General features: G+C 39.5%; 3 protein-coding genes across 3 annotated transcripts in view; all 3 read right to left on the bottom strand.

The window, feature by feature from the left end:
* The window catches only part of LOC125313947 (disease resistance protein L6-like), a 31,487-nt gene extending 12,655 nt beyond the window's left edge, over positions 1 to 18,832 (bottom strand). The window contains exons 1-5 of the mRNA XM_048275312.1: positions 18,826 to 18,832; positions 17,821 to 17,823; positions 14,049 to 15,096; positions 13,361 to 13,642; positions 13,095 to 13,262 (exon numbers count right to left, since the gene is read on the bottom strand). Of these exons, the coding sequence (XP_048131269.1) occupies positions 13,095 to 13,262; positions 13,361 to 13,642; positions 14,049 to 15,041 (1,443 nt within the window). The 5' untranslated portion in view covers positions 15,042 to 15,096; positions 17,821 to 17,823; positions 18,826 to 18,832. The remainder of the gene's footprint in view (positions 1 to 13,094; positions 13,263 to 13,360; positions 13,643 to 14,048; positions 15,097 to 17,820; positions 17,824 to 18,825) is intronic.
* On the bottom strand, positions 2,999 to 4,012 carry LOC125313948 (disease resistance protein L6-like). The gene is made up of 3 exons (XM_048275313.1): positions 3,933 to 4,012; positions 3,245 to 3,526; positions 2,999 to 3,135 (listed from the first exon to the last, which is right to left on the bottom strand). Exons 1-3 carry the CDS (start codon positions 3,954 to 3,956, stop codon positions 3,106 to 3,108), a joined length of 336 nt encoding a protein of 111 aa, XP_048131270.1. The 5' UTR covers positions 3,957 to 4,012; the 3' UTR covers positions 2,999 to 3,105.
* LOC125313685 (disease resistance protein L6-like) lies at positions 15,079 to 16,862 on the bottom strand. The gene is made up of 2 exons (XM_048273507.1): positions 16,330 to 16,862; positions 15,079 to 15,154 (listed from the first exon to the last, which is right to left on the bottom strand). Exons 1-2 carry the CDS (start codon positions 16,860 to 16,862, stop codon positions 15,079 to 15,081), a joined length of 609 nt encoding a protein of 202 aa, XP_048129464.1.
* Positions 18,833 to 21,114: the final 2,282 nt, after the last annotated feature.

Genomic DNA, 21,114 nt, shown 5'->3' with positions numbered 1-21,114 from the left:
GGATGCTTTACTCCTAACTCCATACGATAATTCCCTAAAATAGGTAACTACTAGCTAGATCAAATTAAGGTAAGTATAATACTAAGATCTAATAATCTAATCAACGCATACTTTTTTCTAACCCTTTTACAATTTTTATTTTATTCTTTTTTTAAATTAATTTTCTTTGTTTGGATTGTTTCTATTGCTTTTTCTTCAGTCCATTGTCCCACGGTCTCTCACCCAGAATCTGCGATCACTTCTTTACTTTCATAGGTTCTCCTTTTTTGCGCAGAAAATCTTAATGTTAATTCAACACAAACTCCCTTCTAATTGGCGGTCTAAGCCCATGGGCCCTTTGGAATTTAATTGAAGAGTGCAAAAATCTATTGGCCCAACTAAAAGATGTAGAAGTAATTTATTATCCACGAGGAACGAATCATTGTGTGGATTGGATTGCTAAAACCCATCGTTAGGGTCCCTCCTTTCTAATTGAATGTCTAAGCCTCCTCAACCCCTTTGGGAGTTGTTATGTTTGGATGCTAGTCAACGTCGTGCTACTATATTTGCTAATTAAATGAAATTGATTTGTTTTGACACCCCCCCAAAAAAAAAAACAATCAACGCAAACTAAACTTTGAAGTGAACCATTCATCTTCTTCACCCTTAGCCAATCACCCCGAAATTCACAATCCACCTCCTTTTCTTTCTCCTGCCAACTTTACTCAAATCAGATAAAGGACGACATGTATGAATGCGCACATCTACACTTCAATCCACAAGAACATATGCGAACACCACCAGAAATTGACGCTCGCACGCCGGTGACTCCAAGCCGTTCCTCATTAGTGGCCACCGTCGGACACCACCGGTCATCGAACATTTTCACAGTATCTCAAAGATGTACCACAGACGAATTGAACTACCAAATAGAGAGCAGGAAGTAGTCACGCTTACAGACATCGCCAAGCGGAACATCATCTCCAAACCGTTACATATCGGCGATCGCCACAAGACCGCGATAGCAGAGCAAGCATAGCAGAAACAGAGAACGAACATACTCGCCTTCATATCTCGGTAATCATGACAGATTTAAAAAATCGTGCTTAATAACCTGTGCAATCCATTAATTTCATATGTATTGTATCAAGGGCACATTCAGATCTGGACGGAAGTACATATTAGCTCATGTCCATGTCTTTGAGGCATAATATCAAACAGTCCGGAAAGCCGAGAACAAATCAAACCAAATCATGGAATCAAAACAGTATTTATGTCTAAAATCAATGTGGGAACAAGAACACGAGTGCAAATCGATAAGAAAAACTCTTGTTCTTATTACTCTACACACGAACAACATCAGCACCGCACCGCCTAAAGAAATGGGTTGGCTTAATGAATTCGATAAAAATCCAGGTATTGACAATAAGTGATGGCGGAAAGATCGACTCTCATCACATCTTAAGTACAATAATTAAAAGAGAGCAAAGTGTAGCTACTTTTCAATCTCGGTACAAGACAAGAACGCGATGATACACAATCTATAAATAGAGGAGATGATCCGTGCACAAAGTAGATCACTAAGCAAATTTCCCATCGACAAGACTCCTATTGAAAGCCGGTCTCTCAAGATACCATTGAAATTCCGGACTTGAATGGGGAGGCAGCATCTTGCATCCGAAAACATTCAAAAGGCATGTTTCCCTATTCACAACAGGCAAACTTTCCAACGAGTCGCAATCAGATAATTGCAACCGGCTCGGTTTTCGTGAGTTGGAAAGATCCGGTAGCTCTTTCAAGTACGGGCAGCGAATCATACGTATTTCCTGCAGTGATTCCGATCGTTCAAGACCTGGAATCTCAACTAGCCGAGGGCAGTCATCAATAAACAAGAATGTCAGCTTTCTTAAGCTTGGTAAATGCGATAGTCTCTCAAGAAATTGACAATCGAATATCATTAGCCATTGAAGGTTCTCAAGCTGTCCAAGCGCATCCAATGGAATTTCGGTTAAGGACGACCTTATTATTTCAAATTGGAACAAATGTTTGAAGGTGTGAAGGTTTGACCATACATCTGTGGACTCAAGATCATAGAGCGTCAACCTACGAATATTGGGTGGAATCCACTCGAGAGATTGAAAGGTGGAGCTTGGTAATCCGAGAAACCGGAGTTCGGTTAGGGTATTTGCAAAGTCGGCAGGCAACGCGGTCCCATCAAAAAGGTCCAATGTCAACGATGACAACCTAGTCAACCTCCCAATCCACTGAAAATCTTGAGCTTCGCATGCGTTTAGGGGTGCATGAGGCATATCGACATGTTTTCTCTTAACATGATTGGATAAGTGCGGATAACGTAAGTCTGTCGGGTATGACAAATCCGGAATCCTATGTCTTGCTGAACGGTTAAGGTCCAACCAGGTCAAACTCGTGGGAAGCTCGGGCGGTTGTTGAAGCTCCGGACATAAAGTCAAAACCAATCTCGCAAGTTGAGAAAGCCGACTAATACTTGGTGGCACTTCGGAAATACGGGTTCCCACTAAAGATAAATCTTTCAAAGATGATAGTTCCCCAATTTCCATTGGAATTTCTCCCTCCAAAAATCTGCAATATGCTGCATCTAATTCTTCAAGCTTCTCCAACATCCCTATTGCCTTAGGAATCTTTCTTAATTTACATCCTACAATGTCTAGAGTCACCAATCTCTTAAGCTCTCCAATTGACTCGGGCAGCTCAACAACGTTTGTGCGAGATAAAATCAACTTGGCTAGAGATTTCAGTTTCCCAATTGACTCTGGAAGTTTCTTCACAGATGAATTACTTAAAGACAACTCTTGAAGACTATGCATCTCTCCTAATGAATCCGGAAGTTCAAGGAGTTCCAGATTTTCCATCCTTAGTGTTGATAGATGCTTTAGATTACCAAATGATTGACATACCGTGCCTAAATTGAGTGTGGTTGGAGCTCCTTTAAGCACCTTCAACCCTATACACCCCTTAATTTCCAAGTGCTTCAAATGCTGTAGCATAGTAATGGATGGGTCAATTTCAACCAACCTATCACAATCCTTCACAACGAGTCTCTCCAAAGTCGAGCATGTAGAGAAGCTAGGCGTCTTGATCAACCTTCTACAACTCACGAGATGCAGAGCTTTTAACCTACCTTCTCCCCGTAAAATTACTCATGCAAGAATGTATAAGGATCATCAGATTCACCATGCATAAAGAAAGAGTATATGTAAATTGCTCATATTACATAGTATCGTACCATGATTTGGCTCCATCCACCCCAATCATTTGTAATATCGGATTCTGAAATTTTGAGGACAACTAGATAGTTGGGAGAAAAGTTTGTAGCTTGGAACTCTGACGGACAATTTTGCCAAGAGAGCCATTTTAGCTCCAAGAGGAGATTTTGGAAGTCCCCTACAAAGTTCCCTCCATCCAATTCAAGGAACCTTAAATTTACCAGCCTTGAAATGTCTTCACTTGAAATATTGCACACTTGAGATTGTCCCCCTAGTTTGAGTGCTACTATTTCTTTGGTTCCCTGGTAAAGGAAATTAGAGCTCAATTAGCCTAAGCTATGGCGAACATAATAAAAGTGCCATGAAATTAGCATAAAATATTTCTTTTTGTTAGTAAAAAGCTGGGGAGGGACAATAGTGCAGCTACCTACGGAGACATTAGCATAAGAGTCTCACACATTCTATGGAGTGTCCGGTTTGAGTCATAGTTATTCAGTCCACCCGTAGGTGTATGAGCCCATTGAGGTAGCAAATGCCTAACACACAAGCTGGCGGGGGTTCGCTCATGACATGACTCGAACTTGTGACCTTATGGAAGATAGTGTGACTTCTTTACTACTGAACTACCATCTATGTAGTAATCTAATAGATACCGACCTACTCGATTTTCCATACAAAGTGTAAAGTAGAAATTTAATCAATACGTACCTGTTTCTTTCGAATAACATCCATGGCTACAGTGGCACACCATATTCTACTACGCTCTCCCGGATGCTTGAAGCTCTCGCTACGAACAAGTTCCCTTCCTAAATCTCCGAGTTGGTCATGCATCCAAATGCGGTCATTCTCCATTTTCATTAGAGAATTACTAATAAGAACTGGGATGTTTACATGTGGATAAAATTGACAAGCCCTCCACATAGCAATTGCGTCGCCTATTTGTTCGCCAACCATGTGACATGCAATGTCAAGGAAAATTTCTTTTTGCTCATAATCCAACATGTCATAACTTATCTTCAATACCTCCTGAACTTCTTTGTGAGGCGTTTTCTTCAACTTGGCTAATACTTCATGCCATACTTCATCTCTTTTCTGGTAAAGCGAGGATCCGATGACCTTAAGAGATAGCGGCAGTCCACCAGTGATTTTCACAATTTCTCCTGTTATTTTATCATATTCACGTGGAGGAGCATCGCTCTTAAATGCATGCCTACTGAAAAGTTGAATGGCAAAAGAATGATGCATCTCCTCCATCTCGTAGAACTGACACTCTTTAGGATGTATTGAGGCATTATTCGTGAAAATACTGCTATCCCTAGTTGTCACAATGATTCTGCTTCCCGGACCGAACCAATCGCACTTTTCTGCAAGCATCACAAGCTGGTCCCTTTTGTCCAAATTATCAAGAACAATAAGAACTTTCTTGTGGCGACATCTCCCTCTAATCATGTTGATCCCAAAGTCAGTATCGGGAACCTCTAGGGATTTGGAATTGAGGATGTCAGACAATAATCTTTTTTGCAATTTCACAATTTTACCCCGCTGTGATAATTCTCGAATATCCGATAGGAAGCTGCAACCATCAAATTGAGAAGCGATTTGGTTGAAAACAAAGTTGGCAAGAGTTGTCTTACCGATTCCACCCATTCCATGTATTACAACAAACCATACATCAAGAGAGTCTTTGCCTAACATATACATCACATTTTGCACTTGATGATCGATACCAACCAAAAGATCAGGCACTACTCGAACTCTTTTAGCCAGTCTCATTGAAACCTCATCGGTAATAAGTTTTATAAGTTCTCCTTGCCTGCCATACAAGAAACTGAGATTGAGTAACAACATAAAGGACATCAAGTTCCAGGATTTTCTGAATGTAAAGTCGGAGTTCACAACAGTGGCAGAAATAGAAATTTTTTGTAAGCTGTCGAAGCAAATTAAGGCCAAGATCTATCTTATTTATACACACACATGTATCATATCTTTTTACAATGAGAAAGGAACAAAATTACGCACACAGAGAGAGCACAAGATTTCTGGCAAATTTACCAAGTTAAAAACTTAACAATCGGAAGTTAAAGCCCACGGCATGGAACCTTGAACCCGAAAAATGACAACACATTCACGACAAAATGACCATACTGAAATATCCTTGACTAATGCAAGCATCACGTTTATGCTGTGCGAAAAAAGAGAATTGATGGAAATTTAAACCAACAAAAATAAATTTCGAATTAGTTATAACGCTACTCCCTCGTTGGGTGCTTAGAGAGCGGGGATATAACTGTCTTTCATGGCTGCGTTTGTTTCGCGGAAAATCATCCAGTAGACAAATCTTATTTCCTAAAAATGATCGTTAGTACGTATTACTTAGAAAGATTAGTCAGCGGATAATATTTTCATCATGGACAATTGTCTGTGTTTGAAAATTAATTCGTTGATGATAAATGTATGTTCTGTCCTAAATCATGATAAAGATACAGGTATCACAGTTACTGATCACTTGTAGCTAATAGTTGTAAATAAATATCAACTCCAGGAAATCAGAAATCATCTTTTCTCTTTTCTTTTGGAAGATATGCAAGAGGAGTGAATTATATAGTCTTAATGAAAAGTTCTCAAACCTCTCGTACCTTTCACCTCTGCAGTCCCATCCACCGATTGAAGCGACCTCTGTGAGAGCCTCCTTCCATGGTTGCACTTTATCGTAGCCCAACCTGTCCTCATGCTTTTTCAAGGCATCACTGTATAATTCAGTTCTGAGCTTAACATCGCGAGGATCGACATCAAGGAAAATGGGAACAATCACTTTCTCCGTTGATCTTCTCGAGCATTCCACCATGTAGGCGAGTTCGCGAAGACACCACGCACTCGATGCATAGTCTCTGGAGAAGATGGGCATATAAATTCTAGAGTCGTCGATCGCACGCCAAAGCTCTTCTCCAACCTTTTCACCTTTTCGGATCTCTTCGTTGTCCATGAAGACGCGAATTCCAGCTCCGTTCAAGGAGTGATAGAGGTAGTCGGTAAAGTTAAGGCGAGTGTCCGGCCCTCTAAAACTCAAGAACACATCGAATTCAGCTCCCAGTGACTCGTTGCCACCACTCGTCGACGAGGACGTTGCTGCGTCCGAGTCCCTTTTCCTCTTCATCGTCACCAACGCCATTTGCTGAGTTGAACTGCTTCTAGGGGGTACGATTCTCCTAGTCTGATCAGCACGATTCCTGGAGAGGATGTCGTTTGTTTTATAGAGCTATAAATCATGCGTGCTAATAGGACGTCAGAGAAAGAATATGAATGTTGGTGGGATTAGATTCCCAAAGAAAATAATACCATTCGCGTGCTGACAAAAGAAGATAAAATTCTGTTAACAACAGGAGACATTCATAACTGAAAGGAAAGTAGAGACATAGAGACTTGTCATAAAACTTTTGCCGTGATCATCGGGGTCAACCCTCGTGGTCTCGCTGCGATTAAGACAGATTACCAAATGTTCAACTCCCAAACCCCACACTGATGTTCTTCTTATATTCTAATAACGCGTCTTGTCAGGCGAAGTAACCTGGACATTTCCTACAAACTTAGAAGACACGGTGAACATTTGTCTTCTCCGAAGAACCTTTGCGTGTCCTTTTTTAAACCATTTTCACACCTACTAATTATTATTTTTAATTTTCTAGTGATGGCGACCAAACGTGTACGGGTCTTCTCTTGCAAATGATTTTTGCCTTTTGAAAGGCACTACAGAGCTGTTGGGCCCCTGTCGTTCTGGTTTCAAGGAAGCATCCATCGGTCAAAGCTATTATAGAAGTTGAGTTCACACACACACTACACAGCTTTACTAGATCTCTCCCTAGCTTTTCATCACCTCAACCGGGTCAGGTCAGATCCACGAAGAAAACTGGAAAGAGGGCTTGTTTTGGAACGTCTCATTCACTCAGGGATGCATGTAACATCACCAAAACACCAAATGGTCCTTCTTCTTTTTTATAATTACATGGTCTTTTTGCTTTCTTCATAACAATTACGTGGGAAGTTAAAAATACCATAAGCTTTGGTTTTGAATAACAATAGCCAGAGAGCTTCCTATCAAGTGAAAGGGAACTGACATTTCATGGAAACGGGGAAAATTGTTCGAAAAGTTCTAAACTTATTGCACGGCGGTCAATTCAGTCTTAAATCTTTTAATTGTGTCAATTTTTTTTGTTGAAATTATGTCAATTCAATCATAAACCTTTCAATTATGCCAATTTAATCTTAAATCTTTTAATGATTTACCAAACTAGTCCTACACCTTTTTATGAATTGCCAATTTAATCCTTCCGGCCAATCACTCGGGTAATAGGCTCGGGACTAAAATGGCAAAATTTCAAAAGATCTATGATTAAACTGGCAAATTATCAAAAGGTTTATGATTAAATTGACACATTTAAAAAGTTTAGGACTGAATTGGCATCAATCCAAAAGGTTTAGGACTCAATTGACATCAATCTAAAAGATTTAGGACTGAATTAGCATCAATGCAAAAGGTTTGTGATTGAATTGGTACCACAAAAAAGTTTAGGACTGAATTGGTATCAATCCAATAAGTTTATGACTTTTTTTATACTTTTCCCCTCTCAAGCCTCATTGTTTCTATTAAAACACGTTAATCATCATTTTTTTTGTTCCTTCTCACGTGCATTCCCCTTGAAATCGCATCGAGCGAGCCGTGTGCCGGTAAATATGCTAGCCAGTTTATCCAAACAAATTTTCTGGTTCCGTTTTTACTGTGGGAATTACTTGAATGAGCACAACAACGTTCAAGGAATCCGAGAAACCGGTTCATGAAAATTTTGCGTGTGAATTTCTCAGGGAAAGGAAGAGAAAAATGTCAGTTTGGAATATACCGGTTTGTGCGATTCTTCCTAGTCTGATAAGCGATTCCTGGAGAGGATGTCGTTTGTAATTTGCAGTGTAGTAAATCACTTGTGCTTTTCTTTTTTTGTCGCATTGTCTTGGCACCTTTTTTTTTTATCATATCCCGAAGAAAATAATAGCAATCACGCGTTCCAACAGGACGTCACATAAAGACTTTTGAGTCTTGGTGGGACAAGCATCCCAACTTTTCAAGTATAAATTTTAAAGGAGGACAAAATATATCACACATCAACACGGACAAAATATAACCACGAAATGTTACCACTTGGCTATTTAAGAATTTCAAGTTTGATCGGAATCTATTCGGAAGGACCTTCGCCGGGACTCTCGAGTAAGTCATTGTTAGAAATCGCACACTGATTTTAGAAAAAATAACTTATACAAATAACCTACACTGGCAAAATATATATAAAAATAAATAAACATAATCGAAAGAACATGCTAAAGAATATAATATCGAAATTCACCCGAGCCTGGTTTACGCCTCCACACAGAGCCTCTCAACAAATTCACTAGACTCCGAAGAAGGCGCGAATATAATGATGATCTTCTTTCAAGAACGGGGCAGAAAGAGATCGAAAACAATCACAAAGCCGCCACTGTCTCTCTTTTTCTTTTCTCTTTATTTTCTTTTCTGCCCTACTCTGCCGTTACAGTTTAATAGCTGATATATGAGGGTGTTGCTTTTAACCCAAAAGCAAAAAGAAGAGAAAAGACAAAAGAAAATTTCCTTAATAAAAACTTGGGTTAATACCATGGAAAACCCCAAACCGGTACACTTGTGACAAATTTACCCTAAATTATTTTTTTGACCACAAAAAATCCCAAACTGGTACACACGTGACAAATTTACCCTAAACTGGTACACATGTGACAAATTTACCCTCCGTTAATTTTCATTAAATTTAACTATCAAATTGTTGATTTCGTGACATGTGATAGTTGACGGGTATACCAATATGAGGTTTTAACCCTCTATTTGTTACGGGTTTATCAATTTGAGATAGGTGATCTTCGGATCCGACGGGTATGGTCTCGTGGAAGGCAAAAGCATTAGAGACGAGGTCTTCGAGCCATCGCCTTTCTTTGTAAGATCGAAGACTTGCTTTCCGTATCATTGTTACCAGGTTATCCCCATGGTCTCCATGGTCGGGATCTTCGCCGCCGGCTGCCCCTAAGGCTTACCTATTTATGTCAAATCGTGAACCTCCTTCCTTCGATAGTCTCTTCTTGTACGATGACACCATCCATAGCGCACGGATAGGTGGAGCACCAAGGGTTGTGTCCTCCCATACCATAGCGGACCAAAAGCCAAAACAAAGTGACGATTTAACGGGGGGTGAATTTGTCACATGTGTACCGGTTTAGGGTATTTCGTGGTCAAAATAATTAGTTTAGGGTAATTTTGTCACAAATATACCAGTTTAGGGTTTTTGGTGGTAAAAAAAATAGTTTGGGGTAAATTTGTCACATATGTACCAGTTTGGGGTTTTTCGTGGTCAAAAAAATAGTTTGGGGTAAATTTGTCATAGGTGTACCGGTTTAGGGTTTTTCATGGTATTAACCCTAAAAACTTTGGCTTCACTAGCCTGCGGTCATCGGAGGGGAATTCTCCTTTTAAAAACCTATGCGTCATTAGTACTTTGTTTAACATTTTTTCAACGACTAATTAGTCTGTTAATTTTCCAGTGATGTCCCGCCAAAGAACGAGTTCAATTGTTTATTTATAGCGCGATATAAAATATTATATATCATACGATATAACAATTCATAGTAGACTCCATAAATTAAATGCGAGTCATAATGCATTCTCCTCTCGTCTTCTCTCTCCAGTTCTGTGCTTATAGCATACTAAAATTTTTGTTGCAAAGTGATCTGGATTTATGTGAGGCGCATTTCGGATTCGGTTTTACCGTGGGAATAACTCAAGTGATCACCGAGTTGAAGGAGTATCCTGAAGGACCTGAACCGGTTCATGAAATTTTGAGCATCAATTTCCTAGTGGAAGGACGAGAAAAATGCCAGTTTGAAATCTCGACAGGAACTAACTTAAGGCAGTGGGCATTTTGCTTTCTCTCTGGTGTTGTCTAAGAAATTGTTCGCAGGTTGTTTCCGAGGATGGACGGCAAATCCCGACTGGACGACGTTGATTCTATCACCAGAAGCTTATAATAGATTGGGAAAAGTGTCAAAATCTTAATGTTAATTCAACACAAACTCCCTTCTAATTGGCGGTCTAAGCCCATGGGCCCTTTGGGATTTAATTGAAGGGTGCAAAAATCTCTTGGCCCAATTAAAAGGTGTAGAAGTGATTTATTATCCACGAGGAACGAATCATTGTGTGGATTAGATTGCTAAAACCCATCGTTTATGATCCCTCCTCTCTAATTGGATGTCTAAACCTCATCAACCCCCCCCCCTTTTTTTTTTGGTCGAACTCATCAACCCCTTTGGGAGTTGTTATGTTTGGATACTAGTCAACGTCGTGCTACTATATTTGCTAATTAAATGAAATTGATTTGTTTTGAACCCGCCCCCCCCCCCCCCCACAAAAAAAAAAAAAAATCAACGCAAACTAAACTTTGAAGTGAACCATTCATCTTCTTCACCCTTAGCCAATCACCCCGAAATTCACAATCCACCTCCTTTTCTTTCTACTGCCAACTTTACTCAAATCAGATAAAGGACGACATGTATGAATGCGCACATCTACCCTTCGATCCACAAGAACATATGCGAACACCACCAGAAATTGACGCCCGCACGCTAGTGACTCCAAGCCGTTCCTCATTAGTGGCCACCATCGGACACCACCGATCATCGAACATTTTCACAGTATCTCGGAGATGTACCACGGACGAATTGAACTACCAAATAGAGAGCAGGAAGTAATCACGCTTACAGACATCGCCAAGCGGAACATCATCTCCAAACCGTTACATATCGGCGACCGCCACATCACCGCAGTAGCAGAGCAAGCATAGCAGAAACAGAGAACGAACATACTCGCCTTCATATCTCGGTAATCATGACAGATTTAAAAAATCGTGCTTAATAACCTGTGCAATCCATTAATTCCATATGTATTGTATCAAGGGCACATTCAGATCTGGACGGAAGTACATATCAGCTCATGTCCATGTCTTTGAGGCATAATATCAAATAGCTCCAGGCGCTGAGAACAAATCGAGCCAAATCATGGAATCATGACAGCTTGCATTTCTAAAATCAATGTGGGAACAAGAATACGAGCGCAAATCGTTAAGCAAAAACTCTTATTCTTTTTACTTTACACGCACACAATATCAGCACTGCCTAAAGGAATGGGTTGGCATAATGAATTCGATAAAGATTCAGGTATCGACAATAAGTGATGGCGGAAAAATCGGGTCTCATCAATCGCGTCTTAAGTACAATAATTAAAAGAGAGCAAAGTGTAGCTGCTTTTCAATCTTGGTACAAGACAAGAACGTGATGATTCGCAATCTATCAATAGAGGAGATGATCCGCGGACGAAGCGGATCACTAAGCAGAGTTCCCCGAGTCGGGACTCGCATAGAAAGCTTTTAGCTCGGCACGCCATTGAAATTCCGGACTTGAATGGGGAGGCAGCATCTTGCATCTGAAAACATTCAAAAGACATGTTTCCTTATTCACAACAGGCAAACTTTCCAACGAGTCGCAATCAGATAATTCCAACCGGTTCGGTTTACGTAAGCTAGAAAGATCCAGTAGCTCTTTCAAGAACGGGCAGCAAAAAATACGTATTTGCTCCAGTGATTCTGATCGTTCAAGACCTTGAATCTCAACTAGCCGAGGGCGGTTTGCAATAAACAAGCATATTAGCTTTCTTAAGCTTGGTAAATGGGATAGTCTCTCAAGAAATAGACAATCGAATATCATTAGCCAGCGAAGGTTCTCCAGCTGTCCAAGCGCATCCAGTGGAATTTCGGTTAAGGACGACCTGCCTATTTCAAAACGGACCAAATGTTTGAAGGTGTGAAGGTTTGACCATACATCCGTGGACTCAAGATCAAAGAACTTCAACCCCTCAATATTGGGTGGAATCCACTCAAGAGATTGAAAGGTGGAGCTTGGTAATTTGAGACGCCCGAGTCCGGTTAGGGTATTTGCAAAGTCGGCAGGCAACGTGGTCCCGTCTATAAGGTCCAATGCCAACTCTGACAACCTAGTTAACCTCCCAATCCACTGAAAATCTTGAGCTTCGCATGCGTTTAGGGGTGCATGAGGCATATCAACATATCTTCTTCCACCAACATGATCGGATAAGTGCAGATCACATAAGTTTGTCAGGTATGACAAATCCGGAATCCTGTGTAATGCTGAAGACGAAATGTTCAAATGGGTCAAACTCGTAGGAAGCTCGGGCGGTTGTTGAAGCTCCGGACAACAAGACAAAACCAATCTCGTCGGTTGAGAAAGCCGGCTAATACTTGGTGGCACTTCAGAAATACGGGTTCCCACTAAAAATAACCGTTTCAAAGATGATAGTTCCCCAATTTCCATTGGAATTTCTCCCTCCAAACATCCGCAATGTGCTGCATCTAATTCTTCAAACTTCTCCAACATCCCTACCGCCTTGGGAAGCTTTCTTAATTTACATCCCGACATGTCTAAATCTTCCAATCTCTTAAGCTCTCCAATTGACTCGGGCAGCTCAACAACGTTCGTGCGAGATAAAATCAACTTGGCTAGAGATTTCAGTTTTCCAATCGACCCTGGAAGTTTCTCCACGGATGAATTACTTAAAGACAACTCTTGAAGACTATGCATCTCTCCTAATGAATCCGGAAGTTCAAGGAGTTCTAGATTTTCCATCCTTAGTGTTGACAGATGCTTTAGATTACCAAATGATTGACATACCGTGCCTAAATTGAGCGTGGTTGGAGCTCCTTTAAGCACCCTCAACCCTATACACCCCTTAATTTCCAAGTGCTTCAAATGTTGTAGCATAGTAATGGATGGGTCAATTTCAACCAGCCTATCACAATCCTTCACAACGAGTCTCTCCAAAGTCGAGCATGTAGAGAAGCTAGGCGTCTTGATCAACCTTCTACAACTCACGAGATGCAGAGCTTTTAATCTACCTTCTCCCTGTAAAATTACTCATGCAAGAATGCATAAGGATCATCAGATTCACTATGCATAAAGAAAGAGTATATGTAAATTGCTCATATTACATAGTATCGTACCATGATTTGGCTCCATCCACCCCAATCATTTGTAATATCAGATTCTGAAATTTTGAGGACAACTAGATAGCTAGGAGAAAAGTTTGTAGCTTGGAACTCTGAAGGACAATTTTGCCAAGAGAGCCATTTTAGCTCAAAGAGGAGATTTTGGAAGTCCCCTACAAAGTTTCCTCCATCCAATTCAAGGAACCTTAAATTTACCAGCCTTGAAATGTCTTCACTTGAAATATTGCACACTTGAGATTGTCCCCCTAGTTTGAGTGCTACTATTTCTTTGGTTCCCTGGTAAAGGAAATTAGAGCTCAATTAGCCTAAGTTGTGGCGAACTTAATAAAAGTGCCATGAAATTAGCATAAAATATTTCTTTTTCTTAGTAAAAAGCTGGGGAGGGACAATAGTGCAGCTACCTACGGAGACATTAGCATAAGAGTCTCACACATTCTATGGAGTGTCTGGTTTGAGTCATATTTATTCAGTCCACCCGTAGGTGTATGAGCCCATTGAGGTAGCAAATGCCTAACACACAAGCTAGCGGGGGTTCGCTCATGATATGACTCGAACTTGTGACCTTATGGAAGATAATGTGACCTCTTTACTACTGAACTACCATCTATGTAGTAATCTAATAGATACCGACCTACTCGATTTTCTATACAAAGTGTAAAGTAGAAATTTAATCAATACGTACCTGTTTCTTTCGAATAACATCCATGGCTACAGTGGTACACCATATTCTACTACGCTCTCCAGGATGCTTGAAGCTCTCACTACGAACAAGTTCCCTCCCAAAATCTCTGAATTGGTCATGCATCCAAATGTGGTCATTCTCCATTTTCATTAGAGAATTAATAATAAGAACTGGGATGTTTACATTTGGATAAAATTGACAAGCCCACCACATAGCAATTGCGTCGCCTATTCGTTCGCCAGCCATGTGACATGCAATGTCAAGGAAAATTTCTTTCTGCTCATAATCCAACATGTCATAACTTACCTTCAATACCTCCCGAACTTCTTTGTGAGGCGTTTTCTTCAGCTTGGCTAATACTTGATGCCATACTTCATCTCTTTTCCGGTAAAGTGAGGATCCGATGACCTTAAGAGATAGCGGTAGTCCACCAATGATTTTCACAATTTCTCTTGTTATTTTATCATATTCACGTGGAGGAGCATCGCTCTTAAATGCATGCCTACTGAAAAGTTGAATGGCAAAAGAATGATGCATCTCCTCCATCTCGTAGAAGTGATACTCTTTAGGATGTATTGAGGCATTATTCGTGAAAATACTGCTATCCCTAGTTGTCACAATGATTCTACTTCCCGGACCAAACCACTCGCACTTTTCTGCAAGCATCACAAGCTGGTCCCTTTTGTCCAAATTATCAAGAACAATAAGAACTTTCTTGTGGCGACATCTCCCTCTAATCATGTTGATCCCAAAGTCGGTATCATGAACCTCTATGGATTTGAAATTGAGGATGTCAGACAATAATCTTTTTTGCAATTTCACAATTTTACCCCGCTGTGATAATTCTCGAATATCTGACAGGAAGCTACAACCATCAAATTGAGAAGCGATTTGGTTGAAAACAATATTGGCAAGAGTTGTCTTACCGATTCCACCCATTCCGTGTATTATGACAAACCGTACATCAAGAGAGTCTTTGCCTAACATATACATCACGTTTTGCACTTGATGATCGATACCAACCAAAAGATCAGGCACTACTCGAACTCTTTTTAGCCAGTCTCATTGAAACCTCATCGGTAATAAGTTTTATAAGTTCTCCTTGCCTGCCATACAAGAAACTGAGATTGTGTAACAACATAAAGGACATCAAGTTCCAGGATTTTCTGAATGTAAAGTCGGAGTTCACAACAGCGGCAGAAATAGAAATTTTTTGTAAGCTGTCGAAGCAAATTAAGGCCAAGATCTATCTTATTTATACACACACATGTATCATATCTTTTTACAATGAGAAAGGAACAAAATTACGCACACAGAGAGAGCACAAGATTTCTAGCAAATTTACCAAGTTAAAAACACAACAATCGGAAGTTAAAGCCCACGGCATGGAACCTTGAACCCGAAAAATGACAACACATTCACGACAAAATAACCATACTGAAATATCCTTGACTAATGCAAGCATCACGTTTATGCTGTGCGAAAAAAGAGAATTGATGGAAATTTAAACTAACAAAAATAAATTTCGAATTAGTTATAACGCTACTCTTGTTAGAAATTAAACCCAATTCATGTATATCAACTTCCAAGACGCATGTACCAGCTTGTGCATGTACCGAGACCTATCTTTATTAGTTGAGCGTTTCAAAGAGTCTTTTTGTATTTCGATGCGTAGTAAATGCTATGTATATACATCATGACTGTTCATGTATCTAGTGTAGATCAAGAGTCGTGTTTTAAACCTATAAATAGGGGTGTCTTGTAACCATTTCAGTGTGGGTGAATCGATTGTGAATACAGTATATTGAAAAGCCAACTTTCGTCTCCTCTTCCTTGTGTGAACAAAGTTCCTTTGTGAGTGCTTGTTGAGTGCCCCACAGTCGATTTCTCCCATCAACTCTCTCGTTGCATGCTCAAAGAGCGGGGATATAACTGTCTTTCATGGCTGCGTTTGTTTCGCGGAAAATCATCCAGTAGACAAATCTTATTTCTTAAAAATGATCGTTAGTACATATCACTTCGAAAGATTAGTCAGCAGACGATATTTTCATCATCGACAGTTGTCTGTGTTTGAAAATTAATTCGTTGATGATAAATGTAAGTTCTGTCCTAAATCATGATAAAGATACAGGTATCACAGTTACTGATCACTTGTAGCTAATAGTTGTAAATAAATATCAACTCCAGGAAATCAGAAATCGTCTTTTCTCTTTTCTTTTGGAAGATATGCAAGAGGAGTGAATTATATAGTCTTAAAGAAAAGTTCTCAAAACTCTCGTACCTTTCACCTCTGCAGTCCCATCCACCGATTGAAGCGACCTCTGTCAGAGCCTCCTTCCATGGTTGCACTTTATCGTAGCCCAACCTGTCCTCATGCTTTTTCAAGGCATCACTGTATAATTCAGTTCTGAGCTTAACATCGCGAGGATCAACATCAAGGAAAATGGGAACAATCACTTTCTCCGTTGATCTTCTCGAGCATTCCACCATGTAGGCGAGTTCGCGAAGACACCACGCACTCGATGCATAGTCTCTGGAGAAGATGGGAACGTAAATTCTGGAGTCGTCGATCGCACGCCAAAGCTCTTCTCCAACCTTTTCGCCTTTTCGGATCTCTTCGTTGTCCATGAAGACGCGAATTCCAGCTCCATTCAGGGAGTGATAGAGGTGATCGGTAAAATTAAGGCGAGTGTCCGGCCCTCTAAAATTCAAGAACACATCGAATTCAGCTCCCAGTGACTCGTTACCTCCACTCGTCGACGAGGACGTTGCTGCGTCCGAGTCCCTTTTCCTCTTCATCGTCACCAACGCCATTTGCTGAGTTGAACTACTTCTAGTGGGTACGATTCTCCTAGTCTGATCAGCACGACTCCTGGAGAGGATGTCGTTTGTTTTATAGAGCTATAAATCATGCGTGCTAATAGGACGTCAGAGAAAGAATATGAATGTTGGTGGGATTAGATTCCCAAAGAAAATAGTACCATTCGCGTGCTGACAAAAGAAGATAAAATTCTGTTAACAACAGAAGACATTCAAAACTGAAAGGAAAGTAGAGACATAGAGACTTAAATCAGATTTCGAAATTATTTGATGGAGATTCTTTAAAAACATGCCACTTCATTTGTAGATATTTGGAGACGGAAAAGGACAACACAATCGTTTCTAGTATTTGTGATTCTTTTACGATTATTTTAAACTTTGAAGTATTTTTCCATGAATCTGCAAAAAGCCCGGGTATCAAATTCATCATGTAAATTAAAGTGAGTTTGTGACATTGATAATGATTTTTTATTTATTATTTTCTGTACCATCTGAAAGTTAGAAAAAGGTTTTGCAACAAAAGGAAAAGGCAATAAAAGGTAACTAAGGAAAGTCCTTTGGGTATGTTAATGATTATTGAAAGGAAAGTGCTTCCTTGACATTACTATCCGGAACGGTGTAATTTCAATCGGAAATCCACGCATTATCACCACGTATTTTGTATAAATCACTTTCTGTTTCAAATAAGGATTTGAAGTGGCCTTATTATGTCAAAAAAGGGCCTGAAGTGCATATTGTTTCAAATAAGGACCTAAAGTTAGTATATTAGTCTAAAAAAATAGCCCGAATCGCTTTAGTTAGAGGCATCTTGGTCATTTACTCTTTTAACTTCTTTTTTCCCTTTTTTTTTAGAGATTTTGAAAAAAATAATAAAAAAAGAAACACGCGAGCAGGAGGATTGAGTCGGGAGAGGGCTTGCTGGCCCTCGCATGAGTAGGGAGAGGGCCGTGACCCTCTCCTAGATTTGGGCAATGGTTGACGGCCCTTGCCCGGGTTTGGCCTAGGGCCGCGGCCATCAGCCGGGACCGAGGGTGGGTCAAAGGGCGTCGTCTACCTTGATCTAGTTCCGGTTGATGGCCGTGGCCCTCTCTCGGCTCAAGCGGGGCCTAGCAGGCCCTTACCTGTGGTCGGCGGGGTCGCCGGCCCTCGCCAAGGCACCGACAATCCCGATGGCCTCAAGCGGGAGGCCAGTCCTCCTACTTATGTTTTTTACTTTCTTTTAATTTTTCTTGTTTTAATTTAATTTAACAAAAAGTTAGGTTAAATTTATACTTTTACAATAATGCCCCCGATTGGCAAGAAAATTTGACCGGCCGGCTAACAGATGAGATGAGGCCCTTAATTGAAACAACCATAGCCACTTGAGGTCTTTCTTTGAGACAATGATGACACTTTAGACCTTTATTTGAAATAAAATCCATTTTATGCCCTTATTTGAGAAAATGGGGACACTTGAGGCCGTTTTTTAAATTTTTTCCCTAAGATAATCTCTTCCTCTTTGTTTTTTTTTTTTTTTTTTTCTTTGGTTACCCCATCCGGCCAAAATTAAAAGAGACATCTTATAATTGAAACAAAAATAAAAATAAAAACTTGTAACCATAAGTATTCTCTACGTCCACTTTGTACGTTGGGAGTCGAGCAATTACAGAAAATAGAGGGTGTAAATTGAATTTTTTCTTTTAAATGTATTTCTTAATACAAAATCTGTGGTTTTTGGCATTATATGTTCCCTATCCCTCTTTTCTTTGGGTCGGGGAAAATTGCTTCACTACTTAGAACAGTGACAATTTCGAGGCAAAACTCAAGAGCACCTTATCATAAAACTTTCGGCGTGATCATCGGGGTTAGCCCTCGTGGTCTCGCTGCGATTAAGACGGATTACCAAATGTTCAACTCGTAAACCCCACACTGATGTTCTTCTTATCTTCTAATGACGCGTCTTGTCAGGCGAAATAACCTGGACATTTCCTAGAAACTTAGAAGACACGGTGAACATTTGTCTTCTCCGAAGGACCTTTGCGTCCTTAGTCCTTTTTTAATATATTTTTACACCGACTAATTATTATTTTTAATTTTCTAGTGATGGCGACCAAACAAATGATGACTAGACGATGAACAAATTGCGACAGAAATGACACTAATCTCGTGTAATGCTGCCGATGATGTCTCGCCAAAGAATGAGTTCAATTGTTTATTTCAAAATGATATAGATATTTTATGTCATAATAATATAATTATTAATAAAAAAAAATTACGTCAAGTGATATGTGAGTCACAACGCATTGTTCTCCTGTCTTTTTTCTCGTTAGCATCCAAGGAGTGTCATCCAATAGAGTTTATTTGGTAGTGCTTTCAAGCCGGAAAAAGTGTTAAAAAAATCTTAAATTTATTACATTTATACCAATTTAGTACTAAACTTTTTTTGTGCCAATTCAGGTCTAAAATTTTTGCATTTGTGTCAATTCAATCATAAATTTTTTATTGATGTCAATTGAGTCTTAAACTTTTTACATTTATGCCAATTGAGTTCTAAGACTTTTTGCATTTATACCAATTGAGTAAATCTAGTTAATTTTGATCAGAAATCGCTAACGTGTACGTCGGTTGTCCTATGTGGAATGGCCGGCATTGACATGGATTTTTTTTTTTAAATATCATTTCAATAAATTTTAAATTATTTTCAAAAAATTATTTAAAACATTTAAAAAATAAATATTAAAGATGCGTCGGCCGTTCCACGTAGGATAACCGACGTTCATATCGGTGATTTTCAAAACTAATCGAATTGACTCAATTGATACAAATGCAAAAAATTTAGGACTGAATTGGCACCAATCCAAAAAGTTTGGGACTCAATTGACATCAATCTAAAAGATTTAGGACTGAATTAACACCAATGCAAAATGTTTGTGATTGAATTGGCACCAAAAAAAGGTTTAGGACTGAATTTGCATCAATACAATAAATTTAGGACTTTTTTTATACTTTTCCCCTTTCAAGACTCATTGTTTCTATTAAAACACGTTAATCATCATTTTTTGTTCCTTCTCACGTGGATTCCCCATGAAATCGCATCAAACGAGCTGCGTGCCGGTAAATATGCTAGCCAGTTTATACAAGCAAATTTTCTGGTTCGGTTTTTACTGTGGGGATTGCTTGAATGAGCACAACAACGGTCAAGGAATCCGCGGGACCGGTTCATGAAAATTTTGCGTGTGAATTTCTCAGGGAAAGGAAGAGAAAAATGTCAGTTTGGAATATACCGGTTTGTGCGATTCTTCTTAGTCTGATCAGCGATTCCTGGAGAGGATGTCGTTTGTAATTTGCAGTGTAGTAAATCACTTGTACTTTTCTTTTTTCGTGGCATTGTCTTGGCACTCTTTTTTTATCATATCCCGAAGAATAATAGCAAGCACGCGTTCTAACAGGACGTCACATAAAGACTTTTGAGTCTTGGTGGGACAAGCATCCCAACTTTTCAAGTATAAATTTTAAAGGAGGACAAAATATATCGCACACCAACACGGACAAAATATAACCACAAAATGTTACCACTTGGCAATTTAAGAATTTTGAGTTTGATCGGAATCTATTCAGAAGGACTTTTGCTAGGACTCTTGAGTAAGTCATTGTTAGAAATCGCACACTGATTTCAGAAAAAATAACTTATATAAATAACCTACACTGGCAAAATATAAAAATAAATAAACATAATCAAAAGTACGTGCTAAAGAATTTAATATCGAAATTCACCCAAATCTGGGTTACGTCTCCACGCACAGCCACTCTACGAATTCACTAGACTCCGAAGAAGGCACGAATATAATGATGATCTTCTTTCAAGAACGGGGCACAAAGAGATGGAAAACAATCACAAAGCCGCCACGGTCTCTCTTTTTCTTTTCTCTTTATTTTCTTTTCTGCCCTACTCCGCCGTTACAGTTTAATAGCTGATATATGAGGGTGTTGCTTTTAACCCAAAAGCAAAAAGAAGAGAAAAGACAAAAGAAAAATCCTTAATAAAGACTTTGGCTTCACTCGCCTACGGTCATCGGAGGGGAATTCTCCTTTTAAAAACCTATGCGTCATTAGTACTTTGTTTAACATTTTTTCAACGACTAATTAGTCTGTTAATTTTCCAGTGATGTCCCACCAAAGAACGAGTTCAATTGTTTATTTATAGCGCGATATAAAATATTATATATCATAAGATATAACAATTCATAGTAGACTCCACAAATTAAGT

Source organism: Rhodamnia argentea, chromosome 2, assembly GCF_020921035.1.
Source record: "Rhodamnia argentea isolate NSW1041297 chromosome 2, ASM2092103v1, whole genome shotgun sequence".
Taxonomy (NCBI): domain Eukaryota; kingdom Viridiplantae; phylum Streptophyta; class Magnoliopsida; order Myrtales; family Myrtaceae; genus Rhodamnia; species Rhodamnia argentea.
This window is presented reverse-complemented; position numbering and strand designations above follow the sequence as displayed.